This window comes from Cyprinus carpio, chromosome A14, assembly GCF_018340385.1.
Source record: "Cyprinus carpio isolate SPL01 chromosome A14, ASM1834038v1, whole genome shotgun sequence".
Taxonomy (NCBI): domain Eukaryota; kingdom Metazoa; phylum Chordata; class Actinopteri; order Cypriniformes; family Cyprinidae; genus Cyprinus; species Cyprinus carpio.
The window spans coordinates 7,755,633-7,780,376 of NC_056585.1; the positions used below are offsets into that span (position 1 = coordinate 7,755,633).

At 41.0% G+C, this 24,744-nt stretch overlaps 1 protein-coding gene and 1 pseudogene across 3 annotated transcripts; one reads left to right on the top strand and one right to left on the bottom strand.

Moving 5' to 3' along the window:
• Positions 1-1,538: 1,538 nt before the first annotated feature.
• LOC109053874 lies at positions 1,539-3,056 on the top strand (annotated as a pseudogene).
• Positions 3,057-3,680: 624 nt separating this feature from the next.
• Positions 3,681-10,327, bottom strand: LOC109053872 (sequestosome-1-like). Of its 3 annotated transcripts, none has more exons than XM_042769837.1 (10): positions 10,204-10,327; positions 9,100-9,101; positions 7,979-8,454; positions 7,449-7,544; positions 5,399-5,763; positions 5,088-5,289; positions 4,593-4,673; positions 4,290-4,453; positions 3,933-4,137; positions 3,681-3,838 (listed from the first exon to the last, which is right to left on the bottom strand). In XM_042769837.1, the coding sequence occupies exons 3-10, from the start codon at positions 8,145-8,147 to the stop codon at positions 3,681-3,683; spliced, it is 1,440 nt and encodes a 479-aa protein (XP_042625771.1). In that variant the 5' UTR covers positions 8,148-8,454; positions 9,100-9,101; positions 10,204-10,327. The 3 variants fall into 3 exon arrangements, with proteins under 3 accessions (XP_042625771.1, XP_042625772.1, XP_042625769.1); XM_042769838.1 differs by having other exon boundaries at positions 7,979-8,311; positions 10,204-10,317; XM_042769835.1 differs by lacking the exons at positions 9,100-9,101; positions 10,204-10,327 and having other exon boundaries at positions 7,979-8,471.
• Positions 10,328-24,744: the final 14,417 nt, after the last annotated feature.

Consider the following 24,744-nt stretch of genomic DNA (forward strand, 5'->3'; position numbering starts at 1 on the left):
TGCGTGAAAAAGAAGTGATTTTTTATGGCTTTTTTATGGAAGGTAGACAACTAGTGAGACTGGGGTAATTCATGTCCAACAGCTGCTCCAACAACACTGGTGCCCCTCAGGGATGTGTTCTCTCCCCACTGCTCTTCTCCCTCTACACCAAAGACTGCATCTCTAAAGACCCTTTTGTCAAGCTCTTGAAGTTTGCTGATGACACTACAGTCATCAGCCTCATCCAGGACGGTGACGAGTCTGCTTACAGACAAGAGGTTGAGCAACTGGCTGTCTGGTGCAGTCTTAACAACCTGGAGCTGAACACTCTCAAAACAGTGTAGATGATAGTGGACTTCAGGAGAAACCCCCCTGCACTACCCACACTCACCATCATGAACAGCACTGTGACTGCAGTGGAGTCATTCAGATTCCTGGGAACCACCATCTCTCAGGACCTGAAGTGGGACAATCACATTGACTCCATTGTGAAAAAGGCCCAACAAAGGTTGTGCTTCCTTCGCCAGCTGAGGAAGTTTAACCTGCCGCAGGAGCTGCTGAAACAGTTCTACTCAGCCGTCATTGAGTCTGTCCTGTGCACTTCAATAACTGTCTGGTTTGGTTCAGCTACAAAATCAGACATCAAAAGACTACAGAGAATGGTTCGGAATGCTGAAAGGATTATTGGTGCTCCCCTGCCCACCCTTCAAGAACTGTATACATCCAGAGTGAGGAAAAGGGCTCAGAAAATCACTCTGGATCCCTCACATCCAGTCTACCCCATTTCTAAACTTTTGCCATCTGGCCGGCGCTTCAGAGCCGCAAATACCAGGACAGTCAGGCACAAGAACAGTTTCTTCCCCCATGCAATCTACCTCGTGAACAGTTAAATGTTCCCCACTTATGCAATAAAAATGTGCAATATCCTTATATTTATTTGTCACCCCTCCATCCTAGTACATCCCTGCATCTCACTCTGTTCTATTCCATTATCATCTATAGAACAGTTGTTCATACAATTTATTTATTTTTTGATTTATTTTGCAATATTTGTCTTTTTTTTTTTTTGTCTGTGTGTTGTTGTATCTGTGTACTGGAAGCTTATGTCACTAAAACAAATTCCTTGTATGCGCAAGCATACTTGGCAATAAAGCTCTTTCTGATTCTGGGTAGGTCTGCAAGATGTATTTTTTAGTGTTTGCTCATCTGCGATACGTCTATTGGACGTTTCCTATCAGATGTCAAATAGGCGCATATTAGATGTCTTTAAGATGTCTATGATTTAGAATTTATGTAAAACGGACATCTTAAAAATGTCTGTCAGATGTTTGTACACCGCAGATGCTTTCCAGATCAAGAGATCTTTAACAGACATCTTGCAGACGTACATGTGATATCTGGGTTACATCCATTCTAAAGTTTTTAAATATATTTTTCAGGCTAAACATTTTACTTACTCATTGAATACATGTGAGTGTACACAGATTAATCATTATTATTATTATTATTATTTTATTATTATTATTATTTCTTTTTTTTTTCAAGAATTCAATTCTTATATGATATCGGGACAGTTGCTGTATGACACTGACATTTTTGATTTTGTCACCCCAAAAATATAAAAAAGAATTTTAATACAGAAATACAAAACAAGCTCGTCACAGAAGACATGAAGTACAAAACAAGCTCGTCACAGAAGACATGAAGTTAAAGGGAACCAGATGAAAACTATGAGAATGAAGATGTTCAGGAAAGCCTGGTTCAAAACCATGAATCGGAGGTAAAGCACCGATGTCCAATCAATTGAGAAATAATACATTTGTCATATCAACAACACTGGCTTTATAAGGATCCTGTCCCTGCAGCAGGAAGTGGCTCATGTCAGTCGCTGGAGTAAATACACTGATCAAACAGCTGAAGGTCCAAATGGACATGAAGATGAAGAAGAAGACGAGAACTTTTATACAGAAATCAGAACCGATTCAGAAGCCAAGGAACCAGGTACCACACAACATTCATACTTCTCAATAAAAGCATTTAATCTGTTAATAAGGCAAACAAACTGGCTATTAAAGATCATTTTAACTATTAATAAAGAATCCAAAAATTCTTAGCACAAAAGTCTTGTAATTTCAGACTGCCAAACATCTGTATTATAAATTGTGTGAATAAATACCAATGTAACAATTTTTTCTGAATAGGAAAAGGAAGAAAATCTCCACTTCAAAGTCTTTTGGTGGCCCTTATGATAATTGTGAGGATGAGGAGTCATGGACTGGTTGTTCTGGCCATAAGAGAAAGCCGTATCTGGTAAGTCACACATGCATGTTAACACATCTGCAACAGTATGACTCATGCTATGATACTGCAAATGCTCTGTTCAGAAAACACCATTTCAACACAAACTCTTCTTGTATCTATTGCAGCCACTGCAGCATGACAGGAGGCTCAATTCATAATGGAATAAAGGATTTGCTTCCAAATATTCCTCCTGTGGCAGGTCAGGTGATGTGGAGCCGTGCACTAGCACTAATCTTCCATCATCTGTGGTAACGGAAAACACTGGTGAAAAAAAACAGCAGTGTAATGCTTCACATAAACCACCAGCTGTTGTGGTAACCGAAGGTCTTCTCCTGCACAGCAAATGTCCTTCTGTTTCTTCTCATCAGAAGTTTGGAGAATCTAGGATTGAGAATAAGGATTTAAAATGGGATCAATTCCTCAACGTTGTCCCTAATCAGCAGGATGAGGAAGAGTACGACTATGAAGCTCATAATTCGTCTCATTGCGATGATAACGCAGCAGTGCCTTATTTCACAAAAGCACTTACAGACATGGGTCTGGATTCTGAAGAGCGCAGATATCCACCGAATGAAAAGTCAGATGGTGGTATTCTAGAGAGGCGGAGGTCTGTTGGTGATGGAAATTTTTTCAGTCCAACCAACAGTCACAGCTCAGAGTCAGCTGGTTTTGATGATGCTGTCTGTAAATAGCCTTCACTGACCAAGATGCCATGTTCAAGCCTTTCTTTAAACTCCCTGTTCTTTACTGATGAAGACTTTGATGACACATTTTAATAAGATGCGTTCTATTGAAAAGTTTTTCTTTCAAGGACGTTTAACAAAGTTGTATGATGTTACTAAAACCTCTTCAATAAATATTCAAATGCATTGGTAGTTAACCCATTCTCCACAGTCTTGCACAAGTAAAAAAAAAAAAAAAAAAAATTCACTTTTTTTTTTTTTTTTTGCATTTTATTGTGTATAGAAAGGACAGGAATTTTAGAAGACCTACAGTAACATTAACCCGATTCCATCTGCTTATTCAAACTAACAATAAAAATACACCCAGGTTTCTGCTTCATCTAACCCTTGGTTATGTAATGTAAATGCAAATAGGAAAAGAAAAGAAAAAAAAAAAAAAACGTATGTAGATCTCTACTTATATATGTAATATGCATATATGATGACAATGATCTTAATAATATGAAGCATAATGGTTATGACATAAATGTTGAATAACTCTATTTTGCATAAAAGCCCAAAAATGTACTTAACTATGTGCTAGTCACCTGAGTAATTGATATTGTTGATAACATTTACGTGAAGAATTTGTCATTGAAAAAGTATGCAAAGACTGTTAATAGAAAATAGGCCAGAAGTTTCAAACAGAAGTTGTTCTTAAGTTTCAAACTGCTTTTGTTATTGTGTGGGGTCTGGTTTGGAGTACTGGATGGTATCCAGGGCAGCTCCGATGTCAAAACTCTTGGCATGGAGCAGTCTGGTCAGCCATCCACCCTCATCGGTGAAGCCCATGGAGAGCATCTGAGAAAGGGACTCCACCAGCCTGGGGTCTGCATCTGAGGGAGAGGACATTAAAATTAAGCTGCTCGAATCAATGTGAAGTGGACTGGAATTTGTCACTGGGACTCGCCCAATGACGGTGCACTATACCTTGAGGAAGGTGTGGGTAGAGAGCTGCCTCGCGCAGACCACTGGGACCCTGCGAGGCGCTTGTGCTAGAGCCTGTACTTGGCGGGGCTGGAAGATCTGTCCCGTCCACCTCCATCCTGAGGGACTGCAGCTCTCCTGTGGAGGGGTCCACCTCTTTAGAGCTGAGATGAGTCCATTCCTCGTCACTGCCTTGTTCTTTCTGCCCCTAGGATAGAAGGAATGAACGTTAACAGAATGTAGCTTCTCAGCCTTAAATCTCTCACTTCTGAATTTATGCCTGTTTAGGCTTTGAAAACTCGAGATGCCACAATCCTGTATACTAACAGGCATTCCAGAACTGCTTGGATTTTGATTTACCTTTGTTCCCTCACTGACGCTCTCTTCAGGGGCCTGACTTCCTGGACCAGACCCTCTGGAGCCACTCTCACTCGGAGCACTAGATGGCCCACTGGAGGCAGGATGAAATGCTGTATATTTGGTCCGCTTCCCGTCACGCTCAACGTCGATGTCCACATCTATGCCTGCAAAGGAAGAAGCATTTTTATTTTGAAGGGTTTAGCTAGCATGCCAAACAATGAAGTATCCGGATGGTGTGTTAGAACACAAAATGTTTGGGAAATGCCAAAACGTACCAGTAATAAACCCATGTAGGAAACTTACCAAGGGGGTTCAAAATGGCTGACACTCCCACTCCAATGTTCTTCAGGTACTCCATATTAGCCTGGGAATAGGCACTACCATCTGTGGATAAAAAAATATATATATAATATAGTTTCTGTCAGGGAAATGTTGGTGTACAGCATTATAACAAATTTTATACACATGTCGTCCAAACAGATTTTACTGTTCAAGTGGTCTATAAATGTGACACTGGCTGCATCTGAAAGCTTAGACAGCGGACTTGTTTGTACACAGAGGTGCTGTAGCACACTATCCTTTAGTTGTTCACAAACTGACCAGCAACCACAACTGTCAGACACCTTTTTTTATTTTTAGTTCAACAGTATCTCAGCAGACAGGATGTGACACAATTATAGGATTCACACATGACCTGCTGCGCTCCTACCTCTTTATGCTGCCTGCGAAAGCAGCATTTTTCAGCTTTCGGACACAGTATGTGTTTTATATTAGACTCTTTGATTGGTGGCATCTCACCGTTCTCTTCCATGTTTTCAGAAGCATCCTTGTTTTGCTGGTTTTCAGATGGACCTGGCTGAGCCTGGTTTGAGGCCTGAGCATGAGCTTGAGCATGGGCCTGGTTTGAGGCCTGAGCATGAGCCTGAGCATGAGCCTGAGCCTGGGTATTTGCCCACCTGCAGGGTCTCATCTTATGCCAAAACTTCCCAGGTGGGAACCACTGCACACACAATTTTTTTCACTTTGATCAGTATGTTCAGATCATTTAAAAAACAAAATGTTTGTATGTAGCAAAATACAGACACAAAAGTTGTAAAACTGGTATTCACCTCAGACATGTTGGGGATTGGGAGAAAGATGGGCATGAAAGCATGCTCCTTGTGGAGGCCTGTGCTCTGGCAGGAGGAGCACAAATCATAATCAGGGCAAACGGTGCACTTGAAACGTGTTCCAGCCACTGGCCCATCGCACCCATCACAGGTCACCCCTTGGTGCAGCATCTGAGGGAAATGAGGAGGAGGAGGAGGAGGGTGATGATGGGGAGGCCCCATATGAGGTGGTCCTTGGGGACCCATTGGAGGTGGACCCATAGGATTAAGACCTGGGGGGCTAAAGTGTGGGGCTCCATGAGGCGGGCTGAATGAGAACCCAAAGCTCCCGTGAGGTGAGGAATCATGTTTGTGCTCCTTTTTTTCTGGAAAGGAAAGAAATATGACAGAGTTGCTATTAATTGGGGATATTTGTGTGTACTGGAGACGCTCAAAAGATTCAAGGGTCAAGTATCGTCAAAAGCCTCTTGGAAGAACCTGTTTACATTCTTTGAATTTACTGCCATCATCATACACTTTTCCCACCAAAAGAGCTTATAATACAGGTGGCTATTACCAGGCCAGGCAGCAGGGAATACAGAATTTATAGTATTCTACACCTAAAATGCCAAGAATGAAGTCAAGAACCGATAATTGAATGTCAAGAGTAATTGCAAAAACACGGAACATCTTAATTAGTTCAAATATGGCCAGGCTGCTACTTTATAATTCGATTTATCGGCCGATATTCATTATGTGTATATTATAGTACAGTACCAGTCAAAAGTTTGGACACTTTCCCATTCAGGTGTCCAAACTTTTGACTAGTACTATATATAGAATGCAGTACATACATAAACAAAATATAAAGATATAGTACAGTGAGAGGATTCGCAAGCGTGCGGAACAAAATCAGGTGTTTATTTAAACAGAATGGCCAATCACACGTCTTCAAGAATCAACAGATCTGTCTACATTGCTCAACACTACAAAAACATGTTGTAAATTTAAACTTTTGACGTTCTCTTGAGCACAAATACAAATACGCACTGGAGCGTTTACCAAATCTGTTTCGCCAATATCCTATTACATTTTTCAACTTATGGTGCTTTTCACTGCATGAGAAAACTGACCTGTGAAGTGAGAAAAGTGTCAATTGAGTGAGTCTCACACTGAATGTGTGAGAGTTGGCAGCCCTGGCTGCGTCATTACTGAGATACGGACATTCAAAGTTTCAATTGAATTCCATAAACTTAAGCTTTTAAAGTGTTTCATCCAGATCGCCAGTAGCAAATACTCTGCTGGACAAACTACATAATCACACCATTTTCAAGCATTTTATCTGCGTTTTGTTCTATGAAAAAAAAAAAAAAAAAAAAAAAAAAAAGAAGAAGTTCATATTGGCGTCATATTCGCCGATACCGATATATCTGTGATCTGTGACAAGCTCATATATCGGCCAATAAAATCGGCAAAACTATCTATCAGTCGGGCTTTAATTATTATTATATTATACAGTATCCAAAATGTGACACTTCCTAGCCAGACAAATTAATTTTAATTCAGAAATTGATGTTCATCATAGAAGAGATACATTAAAGTTATTGTCTGTATGAAGTGCATTCTATTGTAAAATAGTGTAGCTTAATAGATCTGGAAAAAATGACAACTATGTCACTGACCTAGTCACACCTTATAAGCTGTGTGACGAGCCTTGGCCTTTTCTGTTGCTGCCTCCAGTGGAAGGCAGCAGTAACTACTACATCTAAAAGGTTAATTTATTAATTTATTTATTTGATTTTTGGGTTTTAATGTAAATCAAATATGAATTTGTTGTGGATTGTTTCAGAACTACTGTCTGTCTTCTGTCTAAAAGCCACACTCTGAACTCATGCCCAGTGCCTCATATCTTGAAAGGAATGGTTTTGCAACAGATACACTGCAGAAGCAGGTGATGAAATGTAATAAGTACTTGCGTTATTTATTTAATTAATGTGGAGCAAATAACACTAAAAATCCATTTAAATCGATAATCAAAAACCTAACAACTCGTATTATCGGTGTTACTTACGCTTGATGTAGAGACGGAAGGTGTCATTCTTCACAAGAGACAGACCCATCATGAGCTCATCGTCAGTGGAGAAGGCAATCATGTCACCATCTTCATCTGGAGACAGTCCAGGAAAACAGAGAATGGCGTTCCGTGGTTACTATTATTGTCCTTATATTTTGGCTAATGCATTGTATCTAGATTCTGCTGTTGTCCTTCTCTTCCCTGGATGTTACATTTATTTCGGGACATGGTAGTTTAATAGCATTATAGTACTCGCATAACTTTGTATTGGAGTGCATCAATGAACAAGTTATTTCACAGAGTATTTTATTTCTTGTACTATTATTATATTTTACTTCAAATTGGTTTTTACTTCATTTTCCTAAAAGTGCCCAAGCTGTATGTGGAATCTCATTTTTATACTCCAGGTAGTTAAATAAAACAATGTTGTAGTATCAACAATGAGAAACTAAAATTATTGTGTTTGCATGTACAATAGACTACATACATTTAAAAAAAATTTTTTTTAGAATTAAGACCTGGCTTACCTTTGTAGAACATTTGAAAGGGCGCATTCCTGAGACCGACAAAAACATCGAGCACTTTTTGCTTCAAATACTCAAAACTTGTTGCGACCTCCTGATCCACTCCAAAGCGGCGGATCTCCTTGTGGCAGTCGTCCTTACCGATAACGTACGCTTTCACTGTCATCGACATCGTGGCGAAAAACAGCGTTTAAGAGCGAGTCTCTGGTTTGAGTTGCGCAGCAGAAAATAGGTTCTTTGAACACCGACAGTTCCGTATTTATGCCTGAGCGGCGTATGCAAATGAGGCAGCGGATCAGCCAATCGCTGAGGCGAGCGCGTCCTCGTCCACCGTCACTGTAGGAGCAGAGTTCATGTTGTGTTGACTCTGATCATGTGAGTCACATTTGAAAACAGAATGGACAGGCTTCAGTGATCATCTGAGCAGTGATATGACAATATGTGAGGGGGAATTCCCTCTGAACTCAGCGTCTGGATCACTGCCAACGAATACAGCATTATTCAGTACACAAACGACAACAATAAACGTGTAATAATATTGTGAATGTCACTGTAATTTTCTAACTCCTCACTTTTTACAAGTGGTTGCTACATTTCTTGTGTGTTAATTTTGAGACTGGGAATGCCACACAAACTCTCTTGCTTCTCCTACATAACAATATAACAATGTTGAACGTTTTTCCACATGTATCGATTTATTTAAATATGTATATACATTATTCTGATGGAATCTTTGTTTTGCTACAGCTGAGTCAGTAACTATAAGCATGAAATCTGGATACCCATTATACAAGCTCTACTGACCCACATAAGTCTGATATGGTAGGTAGGAGTGTTGTAATTCTGCTACAGGTGCTAGCTGAACAAAGTGATGTGTCATCATGAATGAGGGTTAGCAGATGCCTATTTAACATGGCTCCCTGATGTACTATGAACAAACATTTCGAATCCATGTATAAAAACTTAAGAAATATATTATGTATATTTGTGTATAGCCTATAACACCATACTAGAAATGTCTGTGGACTGATGATGAACATTAATAATTCACAATGGTATTCATGTATTAATTAACATTTGTTTTTATTATTTTTTATTTAATAATTTATTACTACTACTACTACTACTAATATTAATAATTATTATTATTTTAATAAATAATAAAATATAAATATATTGTGTCATCATGAATAAGGGTTAGCAGTCGACCTTTCAACATTTGTCCCTTTAAAACCACATTAAGGAAACTACAGGCCTATATTTAGCTTACTGAACAATTGTTAAGCTTAAGAATGCATGTCCATCATGATTTCAAACTATTGTATGGATGAATAAATTATAAACAGTTATAATTAAAATTAAATATTTATTGTTATTTTATTTTAGAATACTGTTATTATTATTATTTTCTTTTAAATATTAATTTACTTATATAAACATTTATCTTTGGACTTTTTCTTTGATATTTATATCAAACATTAAAAGCAAACTTCATTTCAGCGTACATTTAACCTCGTTTTACGTTCATTTCAACTAAAGTTTTGCTGTAGCTATATGACGTCACAAGCACAAGCGTCACGCCTCCCTCTGTTACATTTTCCACGCGGCGTCTGTTTATTCTGGAAGCCTCCTGAAGCGTCCGAGAGATGGTCTGAGATCATCTGGAGGCGCGGGGCGTGGCCTTGTCACATGACTCTGACTCACGCGCCTCATATGATTCCTTTTGTTTACAAGCGAATAACACTGATCCTGAGCTCATATTCGCCCACACAAACAGTTCACCACTTTTAACGGTGCCATAAATATCCAGACCCTATCTTTCAGAGACTCTTCTTTTATCACTTTAAATTAAAAGGTTACAGGATTAGTTTTGAATTGACAAAACCAAACCAGTCCAATCCGGCTTTGTTTGGAGCCTACCACTGATCATCATTGAAAAATATGAAGCTTTAAGCACATTTACACAACAAGATGAAACGATCTATTTATAAAAAAGGACTAATTAAAGAAAAACTTGCCATATAAGTGCAAGTAAAAGTTTTGTAGTTAGTTTATATAGTTTACAATACAGTGTAATGTAACGAAGTATTATTTTGTGGGAGAATCATTACTTTACTTGAGTTTTAATATTTCTGTCAACTATCTCTTTTACTCCTCTATATTTATTTAATAAATTGTATGCTTTTATTTTGGTACGTTTCATTTAAGAGATGTTATTTTCTTTCTACAAAAATGAAGACGGGATTCGGACAGACTACAATTACATCAGAAAGCAGGTTTGACCACTGATCTATATATAGACGGTTTCAACAGCAACAACGCAAACAAACGTTTTTCTTCTGTTGATTAATTGGCGGGTCGCATACCAGCTTTTAGGGGCACACCGCCACCTCCTGTGCTGGAGTGTGAAGTGATTTCAGTCTAGGTATATATTATGATAACTATATTGTAAAGTCCACTATACTTAAAGGAGCTGTAGTAAGAAAATCTATTTCAATTAATCATAAAATGACCCTGATGTGTCACTAGACATTAAGAAATCATGTTCATTTCAAATACTTATATCACTGACAACAGTAGTCCAGCCAGGATATTGTCATTTAAAAAGTGGACTTGCAGCCCTCAACTGATGTTGATGTTGTCATTTTGTGTTTTGGCCTGACGCGCCTCCCTCCACCTATCTACCAATCACGAAGTCAGTAGTGTTTCGGGATCCATGTTGCCAGCTTTGCTGTAACCTACCCTAACTCCAGTCGGATAAAAATGTGTAATGTTACTAAATCAAAAAGACCTCATTATAATTCAGAAATTCGTTATGACAAAGTCCGAAATAAAACCAGAATTTGTATTGGAGATGCTTTTTAAAAGATGGAGACGGCTGAAAACGGAGAAGAATTTGAACACAGATGCCAACGTTGCTAATTTTCTCCTGGACAGGTAAGATTCATCTATGCTTGGCTAACTTGATGTCAATGGACATTTCATATATTCATGACAGTCGAACAAAGTTATGCATGTTTGTGCAAAGTAACATAACGTTAGCTGGCATGGACGTACTGTGTACGTCTGTTCGTCACTTGCCATTGGAAGCTCATTGAAGCAGCCTACGTTTCTGCTGAATCCTGCAGCTCATCTGGCAACCTTGAGTCAGGGGGTAGGGGGAGGGGGTACACCGCTCTACAGTATTTTTATAGTGATTGCAGTACCAGTTTAGGCCACAATCCTACATACGGCTCCTTTAATGAATTTTAAAATCGTCTTTATTATTTTACCAGATCCGTGTTTTTGTGTTTATAATGTTGCAGATTAATAATTCAGTGTATCTTAAGTGCTGTAATTCTCTTTGTAGTTCATTCCTTTCCTGTTCATACCTAGGACCAGGGTTTTCCAACCCTGCTCTTGGAGAGCTACCGTCCTGCAGATTTCAGCTCCAACCCCAATCAAACACACCTGAAGCAGCTAATCAAGGTGTTCAGGGCTACTTGATAATTACAGACAGGTGTGTTGGAGCAGGGTTGGAAATGAAGTCTGCAGGATGGTAGCTCTCCAGGTGCAGGGTTGGAGATCCCTGCCTAGGACAGGGTAACAACACATGATCAACTGTTTATAAACAAACGATACTGCGCATGCGCGCTTTTGTCCTAACTTAACTTCCGGTATACTTCCAAATAGAAGCAATGTCCTTCTAGAGTAAATTATTTTTGATAACAAGCTAAATATGTTTACTGCGTAAATCAGATGGACTTACTGAAAATGCAAACTGATTCTCTGCCAGCAGGTAACAGCTCTACACAAAGCAGCACTGAGATACAAACACTGCTTTATCAGGCATTACAGGCAGAATGAAATGAAAATGACATTGAAAATTTTCTAAAGACAGTCTTTCTCTAGAAATACAGTAATATAAAAACACCCAACGCCCGTTTTGATTTGTAAACGTGCAGTACATTGTCATGTTTTATTCAATGAAGCCTTTTGGAAAATGAGCCAGTTTTAATATCTTGGCGGGTCGCCACAAATAAATGTGAGCCCAACTTCATTACCATATAGACTGTATAAAAAACATGGACGTGGTGTCCGTGACGTCACCCATAGACTCCTGAAGAGCGGTTTTGAAGCTCAAAGTGTGCAGAGCGGGCCATTGCCATCTTGGCAGCCCGTGTGGACTCTCCCGTATAATCGAAAATGAGCAAAAAGGCGGGAGCTGGTTGCTGAAGCCACGCCCACCTAGCTCGACATGTTTTTTTCCACTGTAAAGTTGGGCATTTTAACATGGGGAGTCTATGGGATTTACTCCCTTTTGCAGCCAGCCTCAAGTGGCCAGTCGATGAATTGCAGTTTTAGTCACTTCCTTTTTGGCTTCATGAGAGAGAGCGGGAGGTTGCCGCTCGTTCATTACTCTTCACTTTAACTTTAACTGCCTTTGTAGTTGGTGCCACTAGCCGGACCGATAAATAAACACAGACCGGAAGTTAACTTCGGGCCAGGCGCGTGCACCCAGTGAGATATATACTCTGCCTGGATTACTCCTCACACTTTAAACCAGTGGTTCCCAATCCTGGAGAACCCCCAACACTGCACGTTTTTGTTGTCTCTTTTATGACACATACATTTGAGGTCTTGGAGTCTTCACTAATGAGCTGATGAGTTGAATCAGGTGTCTTTGAATAGGGAGACATCTAAAATGTGCAGTGTTAGGGGTTCTCCAGGACCAGGATTGGGAACCATTGCTTTAAACCATAGATATATATCAGGGGTGGCGAACTCCAGTCCTGGAGAGCCACAGCCCTGCAGAGTTCAGCTCCAACTCTAATTAAAACTCACCTGCTTGTAGCTTTCTAGTAACCCTTCAGACCTTGATTAGCTTGTTCAGGTGTGTTTGATTAGGGTTGAAGCAAAACTCTGCAGGGCTGTGGCTCTCCAGGACTGATGTTCGCCACCCCTGATATACATACTCTAAACTGCCATTCAACGGTGAAGCTACCGGAAGTGTTCGAGCCGCCATCTTACTATTGATATTTTTCAGTCACGTGACCGGCTCGAAGACCTGATGGCAAAACAAAACATCCATAGAACTGCAGCACAAGCCTATAAATTTTCCACCTGTTTACTAGCCGCAAATATTTAGATCACCCCCCAAAAGAATAAAACTAAGGTGTGTTAACAAAATGCAGATTTTGGCCATTTGCACTCCATATTAAGCACCCGTGGCAATATTTCAATCATTAAACAGTGCGACAAACATTGTAAAAACACTTAAAATGCCTTAATATATTCAAAACAGTAACACTAAAAGATCAAATTCAGTAATCACTATATTATTGAACAGTCTGACAAACGTAAAGATCAAATTCAGTAATCAATTAATATGAATGCAATCCACTTAATGGTTCAGTGTTTTTCATATAATGGTTTTCTATGGGAAACCATTTAATGTGAAACTTTGCACATTGTTTATATTCTGGGTTCATATGCTTGCCTGTACAAAATATACATAATCAATAAGGTGTTTACTGAATTTCACCTTTTTATATCTGCGTTTTACTACATAACTACTTAATGCAAACTGCTTAAAAATAACTGGCGGTCAGTGGAGCAAAGCATCGTTCCCTCTAGAGAATGGTCTCTCCACATGGCGTTTACACTTTGGGGACTCCCTTCCTTCCTAATCTACCTGAAATATTATTGCACAATGCCAGTTAAATTGCAACTCTCACTGGCCAATGCCAGACAAGACGGCGAATATAATGTGCTGTATTGGCAGCACAAGCTCAGAATCTTCCTCTTTCATGCATCCTACTCTAGACAGCTATGGAGACATTCAGATTTCCCTCTCGGCATTACAGCATGTCCAACGTACGCTGTGTTCGGGATCCATCGAGGCCCCAGACACTCACAAGTTCTGCATCTTGTGCCTGGGTCTCGCCCAGGTGGAGGCAGCACTCACCAGGTCAGGCTGTCCGCACTGTGAGGAATTCTCAGTGCGGGTGCTTAGGGCCCGGAGGAACATCGCCCTCTGTGATTTCTCTTGGCAACGTCCCACCGCTGCCAGCTAGCCGCTGGTGGGACGACAGTCACACGTGGGCGACTGCGCAGAAAGGCACAATTCACGTGCGCTCCCTGGTGTGCTTGGAAGAAGAGAGTCTTCAATCCGCCTCTGGCGCTTCGGAGATTATCTCGTTTGATGCGGCTGGGGACGACAACAACAAAATAACACTACGCTGATTTGGAGAGACACAGAGGAGAAGAATTGTTGAATAAAGTCGTTATTTTTGTTTTCTTCGTATACAAAAAGAATTCTCGTCACTTCATAACGTTACAGTTGAATCACTGATGGCAGATGGTCAATTCTGATGATGCTTTTCATACTTTCCTGGACCTTGACACTGTTTTTTATTTGGCAGTCTATGGGACAGTCTCAAGCCTCCCGATTTTCATCCAAAATATCTTAAATTGTGTTTGGAAGACGAACGATTTTTTTATTTTTTTGGTTTGGTATGGTGTTGGGTTATTTATGACAAAATTTTCTTTTTGCTGTGGAGTAACCCTTTAATTTCAGGTTTGTGTAGATTTTTGTTTCTCCTATATGCCCCACCTTTCTGAAACGCGTGAATTTTTAGAAAGCTCATCCTTCTGAAAAGCGAGGTGTGCTGTGATTGGCCAGCTATCTAGTGCATTGTGATTGGCTGAATACCTCAAGCGTGTGACGGAAATGTAACGCCCCTCACCATACTGTGATGCCATCTGATACTGTGATGTTCGGGAGGCAGACACACTCTTGCCGTTTAAATCTAGATTAAAGACCCATCTCTTTAACCTGGCTTACACATAGCACACTAATACGCTTCTAATATCCAAATCCGTTAAAGGATTTTTAGGCTGCATTAATTAGGTAAACCGGAACCGGGAACACTTTCCATAACACCCGATGTACTTGCTACATCATTAGAAGAATGTCTCTACGCTAATATTAGTCTGTTTCTCTCTTATTCCGAGGTCACCATAGCCACCAGATCCAGTCTGTATCCAAGTCAGAGGGTCACTGCAGTCACCCGGATCCAGTACGTATCCAGCCCAGAAGGTGGATCAGCACCTAGAAAGGACCTCTACAGCCCTGAAAGACAGCGGAGACCAGGACAACTAGAGCCCCAGAGACAGATCCCCTGTAAAGACCTTGTCTCAGACGACCACTGGGACAAGACCACAGAAAATAGATGATTCTTCTGCACAATCTGACTTTGCTGCAGCCAGGAATTGAACTGCTGGTTTTGTCTGGTCAGAGGAGAACTGGCCCCCCCGACTGAGCCTGGTTTCTCCCAAGGTTTTTTCTCCATTCTGTCACAGATGGAGTTTTGGCTCCTTGCCACTGTTGCCTCTGGCTTGCTTAGTTGGGGAAACTTCATTTACAGCGATATCGTTGACTTGATTGCAAATTATTGCACAGATATGATTTAAACTGAACTGAGCTGCATGATGACATCACTGAATTCAGTGATGAACTGCCTTTAACTGTCATTTTGCATTATTGACACACTGTTTCCTAATTAATGTTGTTCAGTTGCTTTGACGCAATCTTTTTTGTTTGAAAGCGCTACTATAAATAAAGGTGACTTGACTTGACATGTTGTGGTCACTGGCAGGTGCTTGAACTTGCTGAAACCATTGCAGAACCCCGACTAATACCAACGCGGTGCCCAAATGGGTCTGGTCACGCAGCAGAAAGTGGTCACGACGGACGCGTCGACAATGGTCTGGGGAGCTCACTGAGATGGCGTACCAGCCTAGGGCTACTGGACAGAGTCGGAGAGAATGGCTACATGCTTCAGTTTCAGCACAGACCACCCCAGTTCAATGGCATGGTAATGTTGACAGTCCTGACACACAACGAGCCGGTACTGATGCAAGAAATTTTCAATCTCCTCACGAAACGTGCGATAGAAGTGGTCCCGCCGAGAGAGAGAGCGGGTTTTACAGCCAGTACTTTGTCGTTCCAAAGAAATATGGTGGTCTCCATCCAATCTTAGACCTGAGACCCATCAACCGTGCATTATACAAATGTGCTTTTGAAATGACAAGGGTAAAGCTGATACTCATGCAGATCCGACCCGGAGATTGGTTTGTTTCGGTGGACCTGAAGGACGCATATTTTCATATCCAGATCGCCCCTCATCACAGGCGCTTTCTGATATTTGCATTCGAAGGCATAGCGTATCAGTTCATGGTGATGCTGTTCGGGCTAGCGCTGGTGCCGAGTACGTTTACAAATGTGTGGATGCGGCACTTTCCCCTCTGAGAGTGAGCGGAATACACATATTGAATTATTTGGACAATTGGCTGGTCTTGGCCCATTCCAAGATGTGCTCAAAAGCCACAAACACGCTCTGTTACTTCACCTGGAGAGGTTAGGTCTCTGTGTGAACAAACAAAAAAGCGTTTTACGCCCCAGCCAGTCAATCATGTATCTGGGAGTGCAGTTGGACTCGATCTTGATGAGAGCGCATCTGAGCTGGGCGTGCATACTAGATTTAATGTCCGCTCTGAATGCATTCAGGCTGTGCCATTCCATAGCACTGAAGATATATCAGAGGCTCTTGAGACAGATGGCAGCAGCCATGATGGTGTGTCACTACTCTTCATGCGCCCCCTCCAGATATGGCTGAAAACACAGTATCTGAGAAGGGCGTGGAAAATGCATACTGGCCTAGGACTACTGGACAGAGTCGGAGAGAACGTGGCACATAAATCGCCTCGATGTTGGTGGTATCGTACATAAACCGCCAGGGTGGAGTACACTCGAGAGCCCTTTACAGACAAGCAGCACACCTTTTGCTGTGGGCCAATCAACATCTGCTCTCCATTCGAGCAGCACATGTTCCGGGCTGCCTGAACAGCTGCGCGGATATGCTATCAAGGGATGGGATTCCTCACAGAGAATGGAGACTGAACCCTAGGACAGTGAGGCTGATCTGGGAACGGTTCGGGACAGCGGAGGTAGACTTGTTCGCAACAGAGGAGAACACCCCAAACCAGAATGGTGGAAACTTTAGGTGTGGATGGTGTGCGGGAACTGGTATACCCGGGCTAGTTGTCTCACCGCGTGATGGACACAATTATGGAGGCGTGAGCCCCTTCTAGGAGACGCCTGTACGCTTGTAAATGGGCGGTGTTTGAGAGATGGTGTGAATCAAATGTTTGGGACCCGGGAAACTGCCCTGTGTCTGACATTATGAATTTTTTGCAACAACGAATGGATGGGGGCAGTATGCCCTCCACTCTTAAGGTGTATGTTAAAGCTATTTTAGCCTTTCACACTGCTATCGACGGGCGCTCAGTGGGAAAACACGATCTAGTGATCCGATTTTTGAGAGGCGCAAGAAGACTAAGACCCTCTTGTCCTCCTACAGTGCCATCCTGGGATTTGGCTCTGGTGCTGGTGGTGCTAGCCCTCCCACCCTTCAAGCCACTTCAGACTGTCGGCTTGAGGGAGCTCTCGCTTAAAACCGAGCTGCTGCTCGCCCTTGCTTCGGTCAAGCACGTTGGGGATTTGCAAGAACTGGGATTTGCAAGAGGCGAAGACTTCATTGGATGCTGCCCCGAATCAGGTGTTGTGTCTGGTCTGTGAGTCTGGTCTGCGAGTTTACATCGACCACACGGCTCAGTTTTTTTTTTTTTTAATTGTTGTGTTTTTGCTGTATTTCGCCACATTTGTGCCACAGAGTGCACACAGTATGGTGTTTCCTTATTGAATTAATTAGTTTTTTTTTTTTAACTAATGATTCCTTTGACTCACTCATTATAACAGTAAAATGTTTCATTCCTGAATGATTCAACCTTTTGAATGAATCGATTTACTCTCAGTGATTCGCTCATTAACAGTGACTTGCTGCCACCTACTGGCAGCTTAAATTTCACATTTCAAGTACCTTTTTTATGTTTTAAATCTTTTCAAATATCAACTTTTATGTTTAAAACAAAACATTATTTATGCATTTGTAACTGCTGGTTAAATGCATCCATGTCCCCTCTAAACTACATAAATGTTGGGTGCGGGGCAGGCCGGGCCAGGTGGGGCGGGTGGGGGGTTGGGGTGTGGTTGGTTGGTTTAAAGTAATGCCAAAAGCACCCAAAGTAGCGCAATCTCTCAAATATCAAAATACTCAAAATATGTCAATTCCATACCTAATATATATATATATATATATATATATATATATATATATATATATATATATATTTTACAGTCACTGTTTTGCATATTGATCATAAACACAGCTAAAAAGCTTCCCACCAGTGGCCCTTCTTCACAAAACTTAAAGGGGTCATATGATGCGATTTCAAGTTCCCTCATGAGCTTTCACAAGACATCACGGAGATATTTCTTAGTTATTGGAACTCATTCTTTTAAGAGATTTCATGAAGTTATTTTGGCTCATGCTAGTCCAAATGACTAATTGACGCGAAGTATGCAAATCGCATGCAAATACTGACAAGCTCGAGAAGCAGTATAAAATGCTGTGCACGCAACAATTACGTCAGAATCTTCTACTTCACCTGTTGAATTCAGTATGGCAACAATCTGCAAGATCTGCGCGGGACCAATAGAGCCACCGGATCAGTACGACTACTGCATTGCCTACCTGGGCCTGCCCCCTCCGCCCAACCCCCAATGGTCACCCGTTCCCTGGTCTCCCTCCCCAAGGACTGCTTCTGCCCTTCTTCCAACATCGCAGAGTTTGTGTCCTTTAGCCAGGAGGAGGGGGTGACACGATGTCTATCTCAGCCTAGGAAAGGGAGGATTATGTGGAATCGGAGTCCGATCAGCCGGACAGCATGGGGCCCCCAGACCTCCAGAAGGAGCTCATGATGGTTCTGTCAAGGGCTGTCCAGGAGTTGGAGCTTACCTGGAGTCCTCCAGAGTCCTCCTTAGAGTTTGTACTTGTCTAACTGGGGCCCAGGTCAGGAAGCAGACAGACTGGCTAAACGGACCGTCTGCTAGCCGCCTCACATCACAGAAGTCAGTTAATTCTCAGCACATAGAGACACTTTCACCTAAATATCACACTATAGAGGATGTGTCTGTTCCCCAAACTAGAAAATACAAAAAAACGTCCAACCCAATTTAAGAGAAACAATTTAATTGAGGTCACCAAATAAAAAACAGATGCAATACGGATAAACAAATGATAAAGCTTGGCTTATTGAATATCAGGTCCCTTTCTACAAAGCACTTTTTGTAAATGATATGATCACTGATCATAACCTAGATGTGCTCTGTTTGACAGAAACCTGGCTAAAACCTGATGAGTACATTATTTTAAATGAGTCTACCCCCCAAGATTACTGTTATAAACATGAGATGTGTACAAAAGGTAAAGGGGGAGGTGTTGCTTCAATTTATAACAATGTTTTCAGTATTTCTCAGAGGGCAGGCTTCAAGTATAACTCGTTTGAAGTAATGGTGCTTCCTATAACATTATCTAGAGAAACAAGTGTTAATGATAAATCCCCTGTGATGTCTGTACTGGCTACTGTATACAGGCCACCAGGGCAACATACATACTTTATTAAAGAGTTTGCTGATTTTATATCCGAGTTAGTGCTGGCTGCAGATAAAGTTTTAATTGTTGGTTATTTTAATATCCATGTTGATAATGAAAAAGATGCATTGGGATCAGCATTTATAGACATTCTGAACTCTACTGGGGTTAGACAACATGTCTCAGGACCTACTCATTGTCGAAATCATACTATAGATTTAATACTGTCGCACTGAATTGGTGATGATGGTGTTGAAATTATGCAGCCAAGTGATGATATCTCAGATCATTATTTAGTTTTGTGCAAACTTCATATAACTAAAACTGTAAATTCTACTTCTTGTTACAAGTATGGTAGAACCATCACTTCCACCACAAAAGACTGCTTTGTAAGTAATCTTCCTGATGTATCCTTAGCATATCCAAAACCTCAGAACAACTTCTTGATGTAACAGAAACTAAGGACTCTCTCTACTGCCCACCTCGCCAATAAAGCGTATGAGTCTGATGGCGAGGCGGCTTCCACATTGTACGCCATGGCGGTGCTGCAGGTTTTTCAGGCGAATCTCCTGTAGGCGGCGGAGGGCGGAACCCTCACAGCAGAGGCCATTAAGGATCTGTGCGTGGCAACGGACTTTGTGCTGATGGTGACGAAGCGAGCGGCCCAGGCTGTGGTTAAGGCCATGAGTTTTATGGTCGTCCTTCAGAGGCACCTTTGGTTAAACCTGGCTGACCTCAAGGATGTTGAACGTAAAGTGCTGCCATATAGACACGCTGCTTTGTCACTTGGAGTCCCTAGGGATATGTGTCAACATGCAGAAGAGCATCTAGGAGTGTGCTTCGTCTCAGTGGAGATGCGAGCCCACCTCTCTTGGGAGCACTCGGCGGCCATTTTGTGTTCCCTGCGCCATTTCAGACTTCAACTCTGTTCTCTTGAAGGAATTTCAGAGGCTGCTGGGACTCATAGCGTCTGCTGCAGCGGTATGCCATCTAGGCTTACTACACATGTGCCCGCTGCAATTATGGTTGAAATCTTGAGTTCCTTGGATGGCGAGGACTTCCGGCCATTGTGTAATTTATTCTATTTGCCTCCAAGCTTTCTTATTCGTTTTGCTAATAAACGTTCTACGTTTCTTATTTATTTGGTTATATATTATACAGGGTCTCACAAAAGTGAGTACACTCCTCACATTTCAGCAACCATTTTAGTATATCTTCTCAAGGAACAATACTATAGAAATGAAACTTGGATATATTTTAGAGTAGCCAATGTGCTGCTTGTACAGCAGTATAGATTTACTGTCCTCTGAAAAAACTTAACATACAGCTATTATTGTCAATATAGCTGGCAACAAAAGTGAGTACACCCTAAGTGAACATGTCAAAACTGTGTCCAAAGTGTCAATATTTTTTGTCCAAAGTGTCAATATTTTGTGTGAGCACCACTGTTATCTAGCACTATCTTAATCCTTCTGGGCATGGAATTCACCAGAGCTGCACAAGTTGTTGCTGGGATCCTCTTCCAGCTGCTGGATGTTAGACACATGGTGCTTCTCCACCGTCCGCTCAATAGGGTTCAGGTCTGGAGACATACTTGGCCACGCCATCACCTTCACCTTCAGCTTCCTCAGCAAGGCAGTTGTCATTTTGGTGGTGTTTGGTGTGGTCAAAACTGCCGTTCTGCCCAGTTTCTGAAGGGAGGGCATCATGTTCTGCTTCAGAATGTCACAGTACATGTTGGAATCCATGTTTCCCCCTTTAAGGAAGTGCAGCTTCCCAGCACCAACCGCACTCATGCAGCCCCTTACCAAAAAGTAGTATACTTCAAGTTTATTTTATTAAGTATACTTAAGTAAAGTTCAAGTATATTTAGACTTTTTGTAAGTATAAGTCAAGTATACTTAAATGTCATTTTAAGTATATTTCTGAGGAGTACATAAAGCCCATTTCTGAGAAGTACATAAAAAGTAAACTAAAAGCATACTTTCCTATTTTTAGTTTAAAATAAGTATACTAATAGCACACTTGAATAAACTCCTTTTTCGTAAGGGGCCCCAGACCATGACGCTACCAGAATCAGAATCAGAATCAGAAAGAGCTTTATTTCCAAGTATGCTTGCACATACAAGGAATTTGTTTTAGTGACATAAACTTCCAGTACACAGATACAACAACACACACACAGACACAAAAAAAATAAATAAAAATAATTGCAAATAAATTGTATAAACAGTTGTGCTATAGATGATAATGGAATAGAATTGAGTAAGATGCAGGGATGTACAAGAATTGAGGGGTAACAAATAAATATAAGGATATTGCACATTTTTATTGCATAAGTGGGGAACATTTAACTGTGCATGAGGGAGATTGCCTGGTGGAAGAAAACTGTTCTTGTGTCTGACTGTCCTGGTATTTGCGGCTCTGAAGCGCCAGCCAGATGGCAAAAGTTCAAATATGGGGTAACTTGGATGTGAGGGATCCAGAGTGATTTTCTTAGCCCTTTTCCTCACTCTGGATGTAAACAGTTCTCGAAGGGTGGGCAGGGGAGCACCAATAATCCTTTCAGCAGTCCGAACCGTTCTCTGTAGTCTTCTGATGTCTGATTTTGTAGCTGAACCAAACCAGACAGTTATTGAAGTGCACAGGAAAGACTCAGTGACAGCTGAGTAGAACTGTTTCAGCAGCTCCTGTGGCCACCACCATGTTTGACTGTAGGCAAGACACAGTTGTCTTGGTACTCCTCACCAAGGTGTCACCACACATGCTGGACACCATCTGAGCCAAACAAGTTTGTCTCATCAGACCACAGGACATGGTTCCAGTAATTCTTGCTCTTGGACAGGTTGTCGTCTGCAAACTGTTTACGGGCTTTCTTGTGAGCCAGCTTCAGAAGAAGCTTCCTTCTGGGATGTTGGCCATGCAAATTGACTTGTTGTGTGGCCTATGGTCTGAGCACTGACAAGCTGACCTTCCACTTCTACACTTCTTGACTTCTTTGATCGACCATTGCGAGGCCTGTTCCAAGTGGAACCCATCTTGGAAAACCTCTGTATGACCCTGGCCACTGTACTGCATGTCAGTTTCAGGGTGTTACCGATCTTCTTATAACCTCGGCCATCTTTGTGGAGAGCAACGATTCTAATTCTTAAATCCTCAGAGAGTTCTTTGCCAAGAGGTGCCATGTTGAGCATCCAGTAGTCTGTATGAGAGATTTGTACTCAACGCATCAAATCTTAACTGCTCTAATAGAAGATACGCAAATTTGTATGGTCCTGTCAAGCAGACAAAAACATGAACATGATGAATAGGACATTTATCTTATAAATGACACTTAGTGACTTTGTTGTCATTAAGGGTGTACTCAACTTTTGTTGCCAGCTATTTTGACATTAATGGCTGTATGTTATTTTCAGAGCACAGTAAATCTATACTGCTATACAAGCAGCACACTGACCACTCTAAAATATATCCAAGTTTCATTTCTATTGTATTGTACCTTGAGAAGATTTACTAAAATGGTTGCTGTAATGTGAAGGGTGTACTCACTTTTGTGAGATACTGTACATGTCTACTTATTTCTAGTTTTGTATACCTATTTATACTTTATGTAAGTTATTTGTTATTTTATATTAGGCATGGCCTGCCCTATAGCATGGTGTATTTTATTTTTTTTTGTTAATAAAAGTTATATGTTTTATTTAAAGGTTAAAGTGAGCCTGATGTTGTATTTTGTTTTTGCATTCAAGCAATTGACGCTGAATTGCTGCTAAAATTTCCTCACCGTCACAACACTAGTGTAGAGTAGGCTTGTTGTTTGTCGTTTCTCCGATCACAAATGCAGACATGGTTTTATGTTTATGAGGCGCGATGCAACGCCACGCGTAAAAAGACAGTATAAGTCATTATAATCAGTAATTATGTCCCCACTGGATGCAACAAATTTGCATCCAGCTAATTTTTGTTTGTAAAAAAATGACGTGTTTCAAAAAAGTTGGGCATAGAGGAGAAACAATAATGTACAGTATGTGGAAAATAGCATGTTTTTTGAACCTTAAACCGCATAAAACATTTTATTACACCAAATACACCAAATAATGTTAATTTTAGCAAAATCATATGACACCCTTTAACATCTAGCATCTAGCCTTTAACCCATGGGAGGAAATCAAGCCATGGCAACGGTTTTAAAAGTAGCCCCAATTCCATCAAGGAAAAAAAAAAAAATAATGCAGACTTGACAACCCTACATCCAACACGAGCTGCAAGAGTCAGATTTGACTGCTGACGGATTGAGAGGCTGACAGACCATGATGGAGGATTTGCTGCTCAACAGATCCTGAGCTCACTGACAAATATCTGATCTTCCTTTACACAGAATGCATGTGACGAAATCGAAACAGCGAGCGCTCATCCAAAAGAGATTATATGCTCCGCATATTGATTGCGACAGTGGGCGGGACTGGACACAGTCCTCGCATGGCTGTAATATAAAAACGCACACTAATGGTGATTGTAGAAAGCAAAAGGCGAATCCTAGACATTTTGGGTGATTTAGAAATCCCAGCCGGATGCATGTTTTAAGGTCCAAAAAGAGGACCTGTCCTAAAACCCAGAGTTGGTGCAAACTAAACTGAAACTTACCTGCCCAAGCCAGCTAAACTTGCTTCATGATACAGACACCAGGCCACTGACAGTTTTAATGTTTTAATGTTAAAGCAGTCGCCTACAGTGCATTGTCAGATGTGATGAGACGCAATGATCAAACGCCATCTGCTCTTAGGACTGTTAGGGGCAACATCAGTGGCTAGATGGCGCCACTGTCTGACATGCCAGCACGATGTTGTTTCTGTAGGAGTGGTCCAGAAAATAGACCAACACTAATACACGTTAAATACAAGTTTGTTTGGAGAGTTTCGACTTTAAAGTAGGCTCTTAGTTTAAAGTAAATGTAACATAAATCACAATAATTTCAGCTGCGATATGTTGGTGGTTAAGTATATTATACTTATTATATATTATATATATATTAATAGCACTCTCAATTCTATTTCTATTCTATATACTTATTTTCTTTTTATTTATTAAAAAAAACATTTAACATGAGATTTCTCTATTCTTTTTCTATTATATCTACTTTTTATTTATTATTAAGGGATGCACTTTTCTCTTCTTTTTTGATTGCTTCTATTTTCCTCATTTGTAAGTTGCTTCAGATAAAAGTGTCTGCTA